Consider the following 16,929-nt stretch of genomic DNA (forward strand, 5'->3'; position numbering starts at 1 on the left):
CAGAGAGGTCATCTGGAGATGTTTGCCCTGGAGCTAACTGGGAGATGATAAATGGCTCCATATTTGAAGAGCTATCAGGAAGCAAAGAGAGATAACCCTGAGGGTTAGAAAGCAGCTCTATATGTTAGAGCTTCGGGAAGGGTGACTTTGAGTCTGCACCTTGAATGAACCTCGTCCAATAGTGCAGCAGGCTACCTCCAGAGGTGGTAAACCTCCCATCACTTGAGGCATGTAAGCAGAAGTGACTTTTCTATTTGCCAGAGACACAAAAAAGAATATTGTAGTGAGAGAGATTGGCCTGGATGATTTCCCTGCACGCCCTCAGACCTTGGAGTTTTTAAAGCATCAGGCAAAGACTATTGCCCCCAAAATACCTTCCACAGGAGGATTTTAAAAAAATTATTATTACTATTTTTAAGATTTTTTATCGTGGAAGAGGAACAGGACTTTTTTGGGGAACAGTGTGTACTTCCGGGACTTTTCCAAGTCAAGTTGTTGTCCTTTCAGTCTTAGTTGTGGAGGGCGCAGCTCAGCTCCAGGTCCAGTTGCCGTTGCTAGTTGCAGTGGGCACTGCCCACCATCCCTTGTGGGAGTCAATGAGTCAAACCAGCAACCTTGTGGTTGAAAGCCTGCGCTCTAACCAACTGAGTCATCTAGTACTGGTCCATGTGGGAATCAAACCGGCAGCCTTCTGCGTTAGGAGCATGGAACTCCAACCTCCTGAGCCACCGGGCCGCCCCTGCAGGAAGATTTTAATACGAATAATCCCAGTCAGATTTGAAGCTGTAGTCTTCTGTATGGCTTCTGTACGTCTGGGTGTTTCCTATTCACAGAGGGAGAGTTGCAGGGGGTGGGTTGGGGTAGAGGAGTGGATTCCCCTAGTTGCTTAGCTCTGGTGTGACCTCTGAGGTTTACCTTCTCTGTTCCCAGATACACCAAACACCCAACAACTCATTTTCCTGTTTTAATAAAACCACAGAAGCAGTCAGGTTGGTCAGCAGAAAGCTGAGGCTTCCGTGAAGTAGACATGAAATGGGGGGCAGAGGAATGCTCACTCGGAGCCCTCCCCACTGGCAGGATCCCCAGAATTGGCTCTGGTTCCAGCAGGCCCCGCCTGGGCACAGAGGAGGGCAGCTCTTGACCCTTGTAACTGTGCTCAGTAGACAAACCAGCCGTTAGCAGCTATTGTGTATCCAGTCTTAGTGGTCATTTAAGCACTTCCCACTGCACTGCGTGGACAGTTCCAGTCCCGTTTGGTATTTCCCTTTTACTTTTGAAAAACTGAAATGTGCCCACAGTCACAGAGCTAGTGCCTGCTCCAAAGTCAGGGTCCTTCTGGTCTCGTTGGTGGGCCTGCCCCATGCTAAAGATGTAGTGAAGGTTGGGCCCTCAGCACGGCGGGAACACCCAGTGGTGGCTCAGTAAATGCTCGAGACTGGTACGTGCTTAGTGCTGTGGCTGCTCGCGGGCGGATTGTGAGAGCATTCATGAGGCAGGCAGAAATACAGAAGGAAGATTTATTAAAGAGTAGGGTTGGCTGGGCAGTCTGCTGGAAACTACTGTGTAGTCTTTGTTTGTCTCAAGGTTTATATTTTCTAACCAGGATGTAAATTGCTTCAGCCTGTAGTGTAATTTTCTCTTGAGTTCAGTTTTGTCCGTTGGGATGGGGGAAGCAGTTAAACTGATTATCGCAACCTTTGCATATGCTATGTAGATTTAAGTTGGAGCCCAGAGTGGATCCCATACAGATGCAAAACCTCTTGCAAGTCACAGGGAAATAAACAGAACCATTGCAACTGGTCTGCATAGTAAATGTACAGCAAGCAGAGCCATCAAGGCCTGGCAGAAAGGAGGCAAAGAAAGCTTTCAAATAGTCCCAAGCTAAATTACACTTATTAAATTGAATTATATCAGAGATCCAAATCTCACAACAGAAGGTTTAGTGCCACCGTTAACAATCTCGTCTCATCACTTAGGGCCACGGGGTAGAGTAGTGAATTAGAAAACAGCCTGAATTAGGAAGCAACTGGCGTTGGGTAAGTCCTGCCCAGGCTCCCAGCTCTTCTTAGTGCAAAATATGGGAATCTCTTGAGTCTATTTCCCCATAAATGTAACACCTGGCTCTCTTGGGACCCAACCATCTAAAATCCCACCTACTTTTCTCAACTCCTTCCCGCCCACTCTCAACTTCTCGTCAGCTCACCAGTCTTTTCTGGATTCTTGAAGTGCAAGCAATTCCTCTTCCTCGTCTGCCCTGCCCCCACACTTTGCAAGTCTGGCACCTTCCCACCTGCCCAACCCTCCCAGAGGCCTCCCCGGAGCATTCTAAGGCACTATCCTTTGTTATCATCTGACCTAACCCCGTTTTTTCCATCATAGTACTGATCCAAGCTAGAATCCTTTATTCACGTTTTGTCTCACACTTCCGTTAAGAGACAGGGAGGGCCAGGACCTCGTGTTGACCTGTTCCGCAGCACAGCGCTGAGTTCAGCAAATACCGGGTGAGTGAATGAGTGGAAGGAACGAAGGAATTGGAGGAGCCTCTGGCTGGGACAAATATCGTGGAGGCCGCGTGGGCGAGCCCTAGGGTCCCGAGGAGTAGCCCAGGTTGCAGGACACTAGATGTGCTGGGTCTGCACAGTCTCTGGGCAAACAAATCCCAGAGGGGGCAGGATCCCCCCCAGTCGGCAGGGGGCTGCGCACGAAGCTACTTCTACCCACTACCCGGCAGCCTCGGGCCTCATCGCTGTCAGCCAAGGACAGGGACGCCAGGTCAGTTGGCGGGTCCGGTGCGGGAGCCGGGGACCAAAAAGGGCCAAACCGGAGGCCGAATACGAGCGGACACTGCGCGTGGCTGCCTCGAACTGGCAGTCACTGCAGCATACGACCCTGGGACTTGTAGTTCTCGGCTCGAAAGACCGTCACGAGCTCCAGGAAAGTGGCGCGTCGCGGAGACGGGGAACTACATTTCCCAGAAGGCCGGCAGAAGTAGGGGTCACCGGGAAAGCGCCCCGGCCGGCGGCGCTTCCCCAGCGCAATGGGGCCGGTTTTGGGGGTGAGTGGCTGCCGCGAGGCTCCCGCGTGGTCCCTCCAGTGGTGGTCCCTCGCTTGAGAGAATCTGGGGACCCGGGAGCCGAGCTAATGTGCAGCTCCCTGGCGGGGCCCGACTGCTGCGGCGGCCTCGACAATATTGACTTCAGGCAGGTAATGATCGCGCTGGGCCGCGTGGGTACAGGGAGAAGGATCCTGATGGTTTGCGGGCCTGCGGGCGCCGCCTCCAACGCCCGGTGGGCGGGCCCACCGTTACCAGGCAACGGGGGCGGGGCGTAGTGTGGGGGCGAGGTTACGTGTGGGAGGGCGTTAGCGTGTGTGTGTGTGTGTGTGTGTGTGTGTGTGTGTGTGTGTGTGTAAGAGAGACGGGCCGACAGGCTCAGATTGTTGGTGTATGTCATAGGAGTTCCTGAGGTTGTGTGTGTGTGTGTGTGTGTGTGTGTGTGTGGTGCGTGCGCGCGCGCGTGCGTGTGCGCGTGTGAACCTCTGGGATTGTGTGAGTCTCTGAGATTGTGTATGTGGGCCTCTGGGATTGCATGTCTCTGAGATTTTAGCCTCTGAGAGTGTGATACAGTTTTCGAGATTAGGAGCCCCTGAGATTGTGAGTGAGCCTTTGAGATTGTGTGGTCAGAGTTGCTCTGAGAGTGTGTCCTGGAGTCGAGGTGTGACTGTGTGTGACTGAGCATGTGTGAGTGACAGAGGCATGTGTGTTTGGGAGTGTGGCTGGTGGGGGCATGTGGATGTGTGGGAACAGGGGGGCCTCCTCCCGTCCCCCCGCAGGAGGCCAGCTCTGCAGCTGAGGCAAGGAAATAATTTGAACCCCCGCTCCTCCCTGGCTGGCCCTGAGCCAGCGGCAGGACGCACCTCCTTTCGGGTCTATGAGTGGACACGGTTTACAACCTGTAAAGCACAGCATTGTGCTGGCGTGGGATGGGTGGGCCCTGGTGTCTGAAGACCTGGCTGCTGAGGTGGCAGCCCCTTTGCAAAATCATAGGCCAGAGAGTTTGCCTTTTCATGACGTCCCTCCACAGGCTCCAAATTCCAATGGCTTTTCCTCTCTTCTGCATTCTTCCTTTTATCAAAGCTTCCGCTTAGATCCTTTTTTCACCTTTTTTGTCAATCATCTGCTCTCCATGGAGCCCATAAGATATGTCTCTGCCGGAAGCAGCCTTAAATCTAGTTCTTTCACTCCCTTTATCCATTCATGGATACAGCTGATCTCTACTGAGAACCTGGTGTTGGGGGACAGTTGACGTTCTCTCACTGAGCTTTCATTCTAGTGACCGAGACCACAAGCATGGAAACGTAGAAAATTCTCTGAAGGAGATAAAACTGGTCAATGTTTTAGAGATTAGCTGGTGCAGAGGTGGAATTGAAATCCTGAGACAGCCAGTTCCCTATCTGTGAGGCGATCTGAGACCTGAGCATAGGCCAGTGGGGCCAGATGCTGTCGGGCAGGGGCAGCAGGGAAGAGGCCTCCAGAGGAAGTATTGTTCAAGGCACAGGAGGAGGCTGGCACGTGGCCCCGAGGGACGAGTCCGGACAGTGGAAGTGGGTGGGTGGGAAGCAGAAGAGAGGAAGACTCTTGTTTTTTCAGTAAACTCTTCCTTAAGAATAACATACATTTAGATGAGTGACATATCATACGGGTACAGCTCAGGCATTTTCACAGAGTGAACATCCCCTGTAACGAGCACCCAGATCAAGGCAGACCATCACCTCTCTCAGGGAGCCAACTCTCAGGATGATGATTGTGTTCATGGAATCCTTAGAATCTTACATTGTAAATGGTGTAAATGGCCATTAGAGATCGCGGGACATACATGGTCAGTGGCAGGACTGCAATTCATGTTTTCTACTGCAGCAAATCTCAGATGAGAAGGGCACTTGAAATGCCAAAGAGGGGACCTTGCATTCCCTGGCTCGGGGTGGATGCTTCATGGAGTGACTCCGTGTAGAAGGGTGGCTTACCATTAACTTGAGGTGGGGAAGCCTTCCAGCCAGAGGGCAGAACGCACGGGGGCAGTGGGCTCAGTACAGGCCCAGCTGGAGGGTGAGGGTCCTATGTTCAGGACCTAGGAGCAGGAGGTGAGAATCCGCCATGCTCAGGGGAAGATTAATTGGGTGTGTGTGGGAAGATGTTTTCTGCTCGTTTTTCCTTCCCTCTAGAGCCTGCTGGGCCTGTGCAGTTGAGGAGAGCTGGGAGCATTTCAAGGGACAGGTCAGGGTGACCCTACTTGACTAACGTTTAGTTTTTTTCCACAGCTGCCTTACAGCTAAGCTTCTTGTTGCCAAGGGATTTTTCCTCAAAAAACAAAACAACACCATACATTATGTATTTGTTTTATGTGGTAGCTCTCCTCCCTCCTCAGTCAAAAACTGGTTTTAAAAGATGTCAATTCCTGGCCTGAGTGAGCTTCAAGCTTACTCTTTACCCCACGGGCATCTGAACAGCAGGGTCTCTGTGTGTTAGCCCATTGCTGTCCAATAGGAGTAGAATGTGTCACATTTATAATTTAAACTTCCCTAGTAGCCACATTGTAAAAAGGAGAGGGGCCGGCCTGGTGGCTCAGGCGGTTGGAGCTCCGTGCTCCTAATGCCGAAGGCTGCCGGTTCGATTCCCACATGGGCCAGTGGGCTCTCAACCACAAGTTTGCCAGTTCAATTCCTTGACTCCCGCAAGGGATGGTGGGCTGCGCCCCCAGCAACTAGCAATGGCAACTGTACCTGGAGCTGCACCCTCCACAACTAAGATTGAAAGGACAACAACTTGACTTGGGAAAAAGTCCTGGAAGTACACACTGTTCCCCAATAAAGTCCCGTTCCCCTTCCCCAATAATAAAATCTTAAAAAAAAAAAAAAGTAAGAAGAAATCAATGAGATTACTTTTAACATATTTGATATAACCCAGCATATCAAAAGTATTATTTTGTCACGTGGCACTGTAAGCGCTCAATAGCCACACGTGGCAAGTGGCTTCCACAGTGTGCCCAAAGTGCAGCTGTTGGGGATAATACCCGTAACCAGCCTTCTTCTGGGCCTGTTCCACCTGGTATGGAATCTTGTGTTTTTTTAAAAAGAGATTTTATTGGGTAAGGGGAACAGTGAGTTTTTCTAGGACTTTATTGGGGAACAGTGTGTTTCTCCAGGGCCCATCAGCTCCAAGTCATTGTCTTTCAATCTAGTTGTGGAGGGCGCAACTTAGCTCCAAGTTCAGTTGCCATTTTTTCAGTCTTTAGTTGCAGGGGGCATAGCCCACCATCCTATGTGGGAATTGAACCGGCAACCTTGTTGAGAGCCCACTCTCTAACCAACTGAACCATCTCACCATCCATTGGCAGTTCAGTTCAAGGTGCCGTGTTCAATCTTTGTTGCAGAGGGCTCAGCTCACTGGCCCATGTGGGAATCGAACTGGCAACCTTGTTGCTCAGAGCTCACCCTCTAATCAACTGAGCCATCTGGCCACCCCCTCTTGGTTTTGTTTTGAACTTAAAAAATCACCTGTTGGGGCTGGCCCGGTGGCTCAGGTGGTTAGAGCTCCGTGCTCCTAACTCCGAAGGCTGCCGGTTCGATTCCCACATGGGCCAGTGGGCTCTCAACCACAAGGTTGCCAGTTCAATTCCTTGAGTCCCGCAAGGGATGGTCGGCTGCGCCCCCTGCAACTAAGATTGAACACAGCACCTTGAGCTGAGCTGCCGCTGAGCTCCCGGATGGCTCAGTTGGTTGGAGCGCGTCCTCTCAACCACAAGGTTGCCGGTTCGACTCCCGCAAGGGATGGTGGGCTGTGCCCCCTGCAACTAGAAAACGGCAAAACTGGACCCGGAGCTGAGCTGCGCCCTCCACAACTAAGACTGAAAGGACAACAACTTGAAGCTGAACGGCACCCTCCACAACTAAGATTGAAAGGACAACAACTTGACTTGGAAAAAAGTCCTGAAGTACACACTGTTCCCCAATAAAGTCCTGTTCCCCTTGAAAAAAAAATACAATTTGCAAACTCCTCAAGAATAAAGAGTATGACTCATTAAAAAAAAAAAAATCCCCTGTTGGAGTGGCGTGTACCTTGAGCAAGGCTCTTCTTTGCCCTCCCTGCCCCCACGCCCGTGGGATCCAGAGCCTTGCCCCTCAGCTTGGCAGCAGCATGCAGCAAGCTGCCTCGTGGGTGGATGGGAGCAGGGACTGCCAACTTGCTGTCCACAGGCAGGAGCACCTCCAGGACTCAGCAGGTGGCTCCAGTGGGGCCCAGGGGTGCTGGCCTCTTGGCGAAGCCTGGTCGAGGTAGGTGTGTTTCGTGCCCAGCCAGGGCGCTTTTCAGTACGGACTCACCTGATCTTGTGTCACGTACTCACAAGAGGTGCAGTTCAGTTTCTTGATCTGTAAAACGGGGTCATCATAGGCTCTGACGAAGACCGAAATGAGATAAGGGTGCAGAGGAGCTTCAGCACTCGTAAAGTACATCCCGCTTGAGCGTGGTCTTCGGAGGGCAAAGCCCCTGTGTTCAGGAAGCTTTGAGGCCTTGCTGGGGGAAAGGCCTCTTTAGTCACACAGTCCCACGTTTGATATGAGGCCAAGAAAACCATTGGAGGCAAAACTCTGGTGGCAGATATGAGACGTCTTGACTGCCTTTCAGGGCAAGATGTTTGCCTGCTCTACAAAATTGTTTGTAAAAATCTGCTGGTGTTATCACTTTAGTTAGAATAAATATCAGGCCATTTTGTTGGATGGTTTATTTGCTAGAGTTCTCCAGGACATCATTTTTGTGTTCAGTATCGTTTGGATCAGAGTCAAGCCAGCAGAGTTGGGGCTTTCTTCTGCCTGAGCTTGGGCTAGTCACTTAAAAACTCACGGGACCTCAGTTTCTTCTGTTGAGATGAGCACATGGCTTGTGCTCATTCCTCTGTTGAGATGGTGAATTACATTGATGTTTTGGTTGTCAAACCAGCCCTGCATTCCTGGGGTGACCCCCACTCGATCCTGACGTGTTATCCTCTGTATATTTTGCTGGATTTGATTTACTGTTATTTTGTTGAGGATTTTGGTGGCTATGTTCATAAGGTATGTGGTTTGTAGTGTGTTTGTCTGGGTTCAGTATTACGGTAACGCTGGCCTCTTCCTGTGAGTTGGGAAGTGGCTCCTCCTCTCCTGTATTCTGGGACAGACTTTGTGGAGTTGGTGTTATTTCTTCCTTAAGTGTTAGTTAGAATTCACCCAATGAAACAGGGGCTGGAGCTTTCTTTTTTGGAAGGTTCTTAACCGAGTTCAATTCCTTTAATAGATGTAGGACTACATCTTCTTGAATGAATTGTGGTAGCTTGTGTCTTTCCTGGATCGGACCATTTCGTCTGAGTTGTTGACTTGTGGCTGTAAGCTTGTGTTCTCTTATTACCCCTGTAATGTATGTGAGGTCAGGGGGAGGCTCCGCTTTTATTTCTGGTATTGGTAATTTGTGTCTTCTCTCTTTTTCCATTGGTCAGTGTGGCTAGAGGTTTATCAGTTTTATTTTTTCCCAGAGAGCAAGTTTTGGGCTTGATTTTGTTTTTTCTCCTCTACTTTTCTGTTTTCAATTTCATTGAGTTTTGCTCTTTTATTTTTTTCCTTCTGCTTGTTTTGGGTTTAATGTACTCTTCTTTCTCTAATTTCTTAAGGGCAAAGCTTATATTACCAATTTGAGACTTCAGACTTCCTTTAGCCCCGTGGATTATTTGGAAGTGTATTCTTTGACAAGTATCTTCCTATTACTGATTTCTAGTATAATTCTGTTATGGTTCGGGAACATATATTCATGCTTTCTTATTCTTTTAAATTTCCTATTTGTTTCATGGCCCAGAACGTTCTCTGTCTTGGTGAATGTTCCACCTGCACCTGAGAAGAATGCATCTTCTCCTGTCGTGGGGTGTTCTGTAAACGTCAGTCCAAGTGGCTGTCAGATCAACACCAATTTTTTGCCTGTCTGCTCCATCACTCACTGAGAGAGGAGTATTGAGGTCAACTGTGTTTGTGCGTTTGTCTGTTTCAACCTTTGCGTTCTGTCAGTGTCAACTTCATGCGACTTCATTCGGCAGTTGTTTAATCTGAAAGGTGGGCATGCCTCACAGGGTTGTTGTGTGGACTGAGGCACTTAGTTATAATAGCTGCATCTAGCAAGCTCGTCTACAGGCCAGATACCACGCTAAGTGCTTTCCTTGCATGATCTACAGTGGTACCTAGGTTTCCAAACGTAATTCGTTTTGGAAGACCGTTCGAGTTCTGAAACGTTGGAAAACAGCCGATAGCTCGGCCTCAGGATCTCGCACTCAGCGGAAGCCGCGTGACATGTTTGACTTCTGAGGCGTGTTCGAAAACCGAAGCATTTACTTCCGGGTTTACGGCGTTCGTAAAACGAAATGTTCGTCAATGGAGACGTTCGAAAACCGAGGTACTACTGTAGTTTAATCCTCCTGACAGTCCCGTAGAAGAGGTGCCACTATCGTTCACAGTGTACGGAGAGCGCGTGACATGCCCAAGTGCACCAAGGGCATCAAGCCCTACCAGTCTGGGGTGGACCCTGTCTCAGGACCACTCTCTGCCCTGCCTGGTGAAAGCGCTTTGCCAGGGCTTGGTGCCCAGGAACTTCCAGGGAAGGTCAGCTGGCTTAGTCTTATTATCACCTGTAACACATAATGCGTATTTAAATGAATATACTCAGTAGCACCACCCTAGTGGGCTCTATCTTGGTCCTTGAGGGTGACCGTAAAAAAAGGGTTCTGCAGGTCACAGTCACACAGAGGACAAGGGAGGGGGTGAAGATGAGCCTTGAGAAGCACAGGGCCCAGCCAGGCTTCACTCCCAGGAAGGGGGCTCGCTCTGGCCCCACTGATTGGGGAACACGTGAGCCACCAGAGCCCTTGGCACATGGCTCAGGACACAGTTCTTGAATGACGAAGAAAGAATAAACATCTTCCCCGTTCCTGAAGGGGGTTATGGATTTAGGGAATTGGAGCAGCTACTGGCCATTTCTTTTTATTGTGGAATTTAGGGACTCTTGAAAGCAATGTTTTTCTAGGAATTGTCTGCAGCTGGTCACTGTCACATTACGACATTCCAACAAGCCTCCTGCCTTAAATGGTTTCCAGAGCTTGCTTGCCCTCCAGTTCCAGCTTGGGGGCCACATTCCTTGTGTTGGGGTCCTCTCTCTGGCTTCTCCTTAGAAGCGTGTTCCCAGAGGTCCCCTCCAGAGAGAGAGAGGTGCGATGTCTGTCTGTATCAGTGAGCATCGAGCTGACAGAGGGAGGGGACAGAATAGCCGGGGCCCTAGAAGCACCCTCTACACCTTGTACTTTCATACCTATTCTCCATTATGTCTGGAATGTAACCTTGAGGCGGGGGCAGTCTCATCACCCCCATTTCACCAGTGGGAAACCCCGGGCTGAGACTGGTCATGGGAGGCCTGCTTGTTTGCTTCCTGGAGGACGGGAGCGCCCTGCTTCCCGCCCAGATCATGGGCCGACCGGGGATCATCCGAGTCAGGCCCCTGGCTCCCATGCAGAGGAGGAAAAATGAGGTGTGTGTGGGGGGTGCCTAGTATAAACCTTCCTCAAGGAGAAAGACTATGGCTCATATATTCTTAGTCTGTGTCAGGCACAGGGCTCTAACCGAAAGTTGGCTGAGTCAACTAAGGGTGCCAGGGCATGTTGGGCTCCCTGGGAGAGGCAAGAGCGGCTGTGCTTCCAAAGATGGATTTTGCAGTGATGGAGGGTTCTGCTGGCGAGCCCCTGCCCCCCCAGGCATCCCCATCCCCACCCTTTCTTCCTGCTCTTTGCTGTTTGTGATACGTGGATCCCACTTGTGATCGATGTGACTTTGACTCTCTGGGCCCCCGCTGTTTGTTTGGATGTCACAATGTGACCCTGGGTGCTGTTGACCTGTGTTCTCAAATCCCTCGGTAAAGTGAACTTGCTATGAGCTGCTTCTTTACCAACACTTGGGGTTGCAAGAGCTGAGCCCATTCATTGGACCTGAGGGGAATTATTCCTGGTTGCGGTAGGTAGCCCTTCTATTCACGCGCAGAGAACTCTGCAATCTGTGACCTTGGAGAGGGATTCCATTCTTATAATTACCCCGTAGCAGAAAGCCAGGACTTATGCTACTTTAATAAGGTTGGAGTGGAGAAGGCTGAGTGTGGGTGACACGACCCTTAGTCAAGGCGCTCAAAGGTGCGCAGGGCTGGCTGAGCCACCTGGGACCCTCCCGCGACCCGCCTGCTCTGCTCATCATGTCTGACCCGGGTTTTCTGTCGGTCCAGTTTCAGGAGACAGATCTTTCAAGTGGCTTTGGGAAGTATCAGTGCTCTGGAAGGGACCTTTAGGTTTTTGGACCTGGAAGCCTGGAGGGGCTCCCTGCTGCCTGGAATGCTACTGTGAATCCTTACTCATTCTTTCCTGCCAGCACCTGTGGCCATAGCGGAGGTTATACCTAGTCCTGCCATAAGGGAATAAATGCGAGGGCCTTATTTTTGTCGCCAGGGAAAAGATCAAGGGCTGGTATAGGAAGTGACTGATCTCCGGGTAGAATATCTATATCTGGCAAGAGAAAAGCCAGTGCACAGAGGCCAGTCCAATTGGTGGGGAGGGCCGTGAAGGCCAGGCCGTTGGGGCAGATGAAAACATGATTAGGAGCGGGGGAGGCAGGAGCAGTGGAATTAACAATAGCGGTGCAGTTTAAGGGGAAGAAGCCTACATCAAGGGCATTCCCGGACAAAATGACCAGGCTGTTTACAATTGTAACAGGATTTTTGATTGTCCTGTGTGAAGCTTTTTAGTGCGGCTCAATGGCTAGACCGATGGCGTGAGACGCCCCGACACCAGAACAAAGTTTAATATAGTCTGAGAGGGAGCCATTGCGATGGGGGCGGATGGCGTTTTGGCATGTGGCATTGGCATTTTCAAATGCAAGATGTTTAATAAAGGCGCTATCTGACTCTTCTTTTCCAATTAAGCGCTCGGCAGCCTCAGTTAGGCGGCTGATGAAATCGCAATAGGATTCGTCAGGCCCTTGATGGATTTTGGCCAAGGAGGTGCTGGCGGGCCCTTTGGGTGGGAGTTTACGCCAGGCCTTGAGGCCGGCATTTTGGACTTGAGCTAATAAGCCTGGGGGGAAGGCGGCCTGAGTCTCATTGGTGTTATAGGGCGGTCGGCCGAGAAGGCGATCTCTAGTCCAGGAGCGGGAGGACTGGCTCTGAGTATTTCGTTCAGCCATTTTTCGTGCGTTTTCCGCATACTCTGTGCGCCATAAAACAAAATCACCGCCAGACAGGGCGTGAGCTAAAGTGAACCAATCATTTGGCGTTAGCCAACGGTCGGTGAGGCTTTCCAGCAAGGCTACCGTGAAGGGAGCCACAGGGCCATATGTGTGGACCGCAGCCTTTAAGTCTTTTAAATATTTAATGTTTAAAGGGCGGTAGCGCTGTCTGTCTCTTGGGGTTCCGTTTCTTCCTCTGAGGGGGTTATCTTGTTCCTCAGCCTCATTATCGGACTCCTCCGGTATCCTCCTCTTGGGGGTCCTCAGGGGTCTGAGTATCGGGACCTACCTCTGCAGCCTGTCTGCAGTGACCGGAAAAGCGAGGACAGGTTTTTGTTTAGGAGCTCGTTTTAGGGGTAGACGGGGGAAAAGGGCAGCCCAGAGAGTGCAGCGAGTTCAGCCTCAAGGGCACGGAGTTCTTTGAGAAGACTAATGTGTTGGCGTTTTCCTGGAGGGCCTCTCAAGAGAGGCAATCTGTTGTGTTAGGGAAGCGGCTGTTTGAGTAGGGGATTGGAGTGAGGAATAGTAGAAGGGGGACCGTGGACGATGGGAGCGAGGAATGGAGGGTGTTGAGGGATGATATAAGGAGGTGGCCGGAAGGGTGGAGGAGACGATACAGAGGGGTCCTTCTGATGGTAATGAGCGGCCGCATCCTCAAGGGTAGCCTGGTCCTCGGGAGGGAGGGTTGTGTCTGAATCTTGGGGAAGGTTTTTAAGGCAGGGATAAAGTCTTAATGAGGGATGACTAGGGGGTTCAGCCGAATTTTGGGTAGGGCCTTCCTCGAGACAGGGCTTGGGCTTAGGGTCAGTAATAGGGATATCTATAGACACGGAGTCATTTTCTGACGGGGGACGCGACGATTCCTTTAAGAGGCTCTCCCCTTTTTATAACTTCTCTAACATCCGGGTCATGGGAGTGAACCCTGAGGACGTCATTTATGAGATTCCAGTAAGTAAAAGTAGAAACGGGACCTTTTCAGGCCCAAAGGCTTTATAAAAATCTTGGAACGCATCGCCGACGCGCTTCCAAATCCTAATATCAATCGTTCCTTCTTGGGGAACCAGGGACAAATATCTGTCAGAAACTCGAAAAATTCACGGAGATCCTTTTTCTAGCCTTAATTCCACGCACCTTGAGGGAACTCTTTAACCCAGAAATGAACAGTTCATGAGAACTTAATGTCTGACCCATGGTCCCCTTCTCGGCCCTTCAATCAACAAGCGAAACAATCAGATGCCCATCTGGCCGTGACCCTCGCGGGACTAAATCTGTCTTAGCTAAGGCGCTTCGGTATAAACCCCAAACTGGTGGACGGAGTCCAGTCGCCGTTATGCCGTATGACAGAACCGGAACCTCAGATTAGGGCCCAAGCAAGCTCCGTGACGAAGTCGTGGAACTATCACTCATTCACACATTCATTCGACCGAGGGTAATATTAAATCTAAAATCATCCCAAAACATCTATTTTCGTCTGTCTGCTTACCTCTATCAGATCAGGCTCACGGATCGGCTTTTATCCGCGGAGATCAGGAACGAGTCAGGCTCACGCGGTAAAATCGCGGAGACTCAGCAACGCGTCGGCGGACTTAAGGCAGACAGTTTTTCAAGGGTCTGGGATCTTCGGCCCCACGTTGGTGCCAGAAATGCCCGACCAGCGGGGCATTCAACAGGGACGAAGGAGACACCCTGAAAAGAGAAAATAGGAGGCGCGAAGAAATGGAGGCAAGACAAAGTTCTGATCAAGCCTCAAATTTTTTATTGCAGCTACAAGATTATATGGATTAGGGTAAACTGGGCGGGGAGTGAATGAGGAAGGAGAGAGCGGAATGAGAAAGGGGCTTTACTTATCAGAGACGTGACCTTCTAAGGGCAAACTGACGGTTCCAGGAATTAGGTCATGTGCTGCCGGATAGCATAGTTTCTCTGAGTCAGGCTCCTACATGACAGTCCCGTAGAAGAGGTGCCACTATCGTTCACAGTGTACGGAGAGCGCGTGACATGCCCAAGTGCACCAAGGGCATCAAGCCCTTCCAGTCTGGGGTGGACCCTGTCTCAGGACCACTCTCTGCCCTGCCTGGTGAAAGCGCTTTGCCAGGGCTTGGTGCCCAGGAACTTCCAGGGAAGGTCAGCTGGCTTAGTCTTATTATCACCTGTAACACATAATGCGTATTTAAATGAATATACTCAGTAGCACCACCCTAGTGGGCTCTATCTTGGTCCTTGAGGGTGACCGTAAAAAAAGGGTTCTGCAGGTCACAGTCACACAGAGGACAAGGGAGGGGGTGAAGATGAGCCTTGAGAAGCACAGGGCCCAGCCAGGCTTCACTCCCAGGAAGGGGGCTCGCTCTGGCCCCACTGATTGGGGCACACGTGAGCCACCAGAGCCCTTGGCACATGGCTCAGGACACAGTTCTTGAATGACGAAGAAAGAATAAACATCTTCCCCGTTCCTGAAGGGGGTTATGGATTTAGGGAATTGGAGCAGCTACTGGCCATTTCTTTTTATTGTGGAATTTAGGGACTCTTGAAAGCAATGTTTTTCCAGAAATTGTCTGCAGCTGGTCACTGTCACATTACGACATTCCAACAAGCCTCCTGCCTTAAATGGTTTCCAGGGCTTGCTTGCCCTCCAGTTCCAGCTTGGGGGCCACATTCCTTGTGTTGGGGTCCTCTCTCTGGCTTCTCCTTAGAAGCGTGTTCCCAGAGGTCCCCTCCAGAGAGAGAGAGGTGCGATGTCTGTCTGTATCAGTGAGCATCGAGCTGACAGAGGGAGGGGACAGAATAGCCGGGGCCCTAGAAGCACCCTCTACACCTTGTACTTTCATACCTATTCTCCATTATGTCTGGAATGTAACCTTGAGGCGGGGGCAGTCTCATCACCCCTATTTCACCAGTGGGAAACCCCGGGCTGAGACTGGTCATGGGAGGCCTGCTTGTTTGCTTCCTGGAGGACGGGAGCGCCCTGCTTCCCGCCCAGATCATGGGCCGACCGGGGATCATCCGAGTCAGGCCCCCGGCTCCCATGCAGAGGAGGAAAAATGAGGTGTGTGTGGGGAGTGCCTAGTATAAACCTTCCTCAAGGAGAAAGACTATGGCTCATATATTCTTAGTCTGTGTCAGGCACAGGGCTCTAACCGAAAGTTGGCTGAGTCAACTAAGGGTGCCAGGGCATGTTGGGCTCCCTGGGAGAGGCAAGAGCGGCTGTGCTTCCACAGATGGATTTTGCAGTGATGGAGGGTTCTGCTGGAGAGCCCCTGCCCCCCCAGGCATCCCCATCCCCACCCTTTCTTCCTGCTCTTTGCTGTTTGTGATACGTGGATCCCACTTGTGATCGATGTGACTTTGACTCTCTGGGCCCCCGCTGTTTGTTTGGATGTCACAATGTGACCCTGGGTGCTGTTGACCTGTGTTCTCAAATCCCTCGGTAAAGTGAACTTGCTATGAGCTGCTTCTTTACCAACACTTGGGGTTGCAAGAGCTGAGCCCATTCATTGGACCTGAGGGGAATTATTCCTGGTTGCGGTAGGTAGCCCTTCTATTCACGCGCAGAGAACTCTGCAATCTGTGACCTTGGAGAGGGATTCCATTCTTATAATTACCCTGTAGCAGAAAGCCAGGACTTCTGCTACTTTAATAAGGTTGGAGTGGAGAAGGCTGAGTGTGGGTGACACGACCCTTAGTCAAGGCGCTCAAAGGTGCGCAGGGCTGGCTGAGCCACCTGGGACCCTCCCGCGACCCGCCTGCTCTGCTCATCATGTCTGACCCGGGTTTTCTGTCGGTCCAGTTTCAGGAGACAGATCTTTCAAGTGGCTTTGGGAAGTATCAGTGCTCTGGAAGGGACCTTTAGGTTTTTGGACCTGGAAGCCTGGAGGGGCTCCCTGCTGCCTGGAATGCTACTGTGAATTCTTACTCATTCTTTCCTGCCAGCAGGCCCTCCTCCAGGTAACACAACCCCCCCCCCCCCCCAGGTGACTGGAGGTACCTAATACTGATACTTTCCTCCCGCAGAGACAGGTTCACCCTAGCGCACTGGGACCCTAGTGGGGGTTAAGGTTCCACTTTTAATCTGTTCGGCCCTAATTGGGAGACCTGGCTGGATGTCGGTTACTGCCATCTTCAGACAGTAGTAGCTGGTTAACCTTTCAATGCCTCAGTTTCTTCCTCTACCTCTGCTCCCACAAAAGATGAAAGAAGCACATTTCTCCTTGCCCCTCTGGCTGCGGGGGCTCCAAGTCCTGACAGAAGGCCCCAGTTTCTATCGGGAATCTGGAAGTGCTGGGCTGGCCAAGGCAGGCTCTGCTCTCAGCCTGGGGTCTGGGGCTTCTCCCAGCCTCTGGCTTTCTTACCTGCAAAGCAGGCTGAACAATATGGCTTTTCTTTCTGGTGGTTGAAAGGACTTGATGAGGTATGTGAACTTTGAACTTTAAATAAATGCTCACTTATCTTGTTAACTGACAAGTTAGGGGCCTTAGCCCTCAGTCCCAGTGATTTTATTGTCTTAGACCCGCCCCTAGAGTAGGGCCTTCCTAGTGGGTGCTCAGTGTCTATTGAATGACACTGAGCTGAATTCTTAAAAAGATCTTAAGCATCTTGAGAGTGTTT

General features: G+C 51.0%; 1 protein-coding gene across 4 annotated transcripts in view; it reads left to right on the forward strand.

Moving 5' to 3' along the window:
• The first annotated feature begins 2,476 nt into the window (after positions 1 to 2,476).
• Positions 2,477 to 16,929, forward strand: part of PEMT (phosphatidylethanolamine N-methyltransferase) — an 83,250-nt gene continuing 68,797 nt past the window's right edge. Inside the window, exon 1 of one of the 4 annotated variants that reach the window (XM_074320783.1) lies at positions 2,477 to 2,501. Coding sequence is in view for 2 of the 4 variants with exons in the window: in XM_074320781.1 (XP_074176882.1) it covers positions 2,623 to 2,772 (150 nt within the window). In the remaining 2 variants the exon portion in view is untranslated. Of the gene's footprint in view, positions 2,502 to 2,535; positions 2,773 to 3,002; positions 3,205 to 15,722; positions 15,850 to 16,929 lie in introns of those variants that run through there. The other 3 variants (XM_074320781.1, XM_074320784.1, XM_074320782.1) reach the window with 3 other exon arrangements.

Source organism: Rhinolophus sinicus, linkage group LG15, assembly GCF_036562045.2.
Source record: "Rhinolophus sinicus isolate RSC01 linkage group LG15, ASM3656204v1, whole genome shotgun sequence".
Lineage (NCBI taxonomy): Eukaryota > Metazoa > Chordata > Mammalia > Chiroptera > Rhinolophidae > Rhinolophus > Rhinolophus sinicus.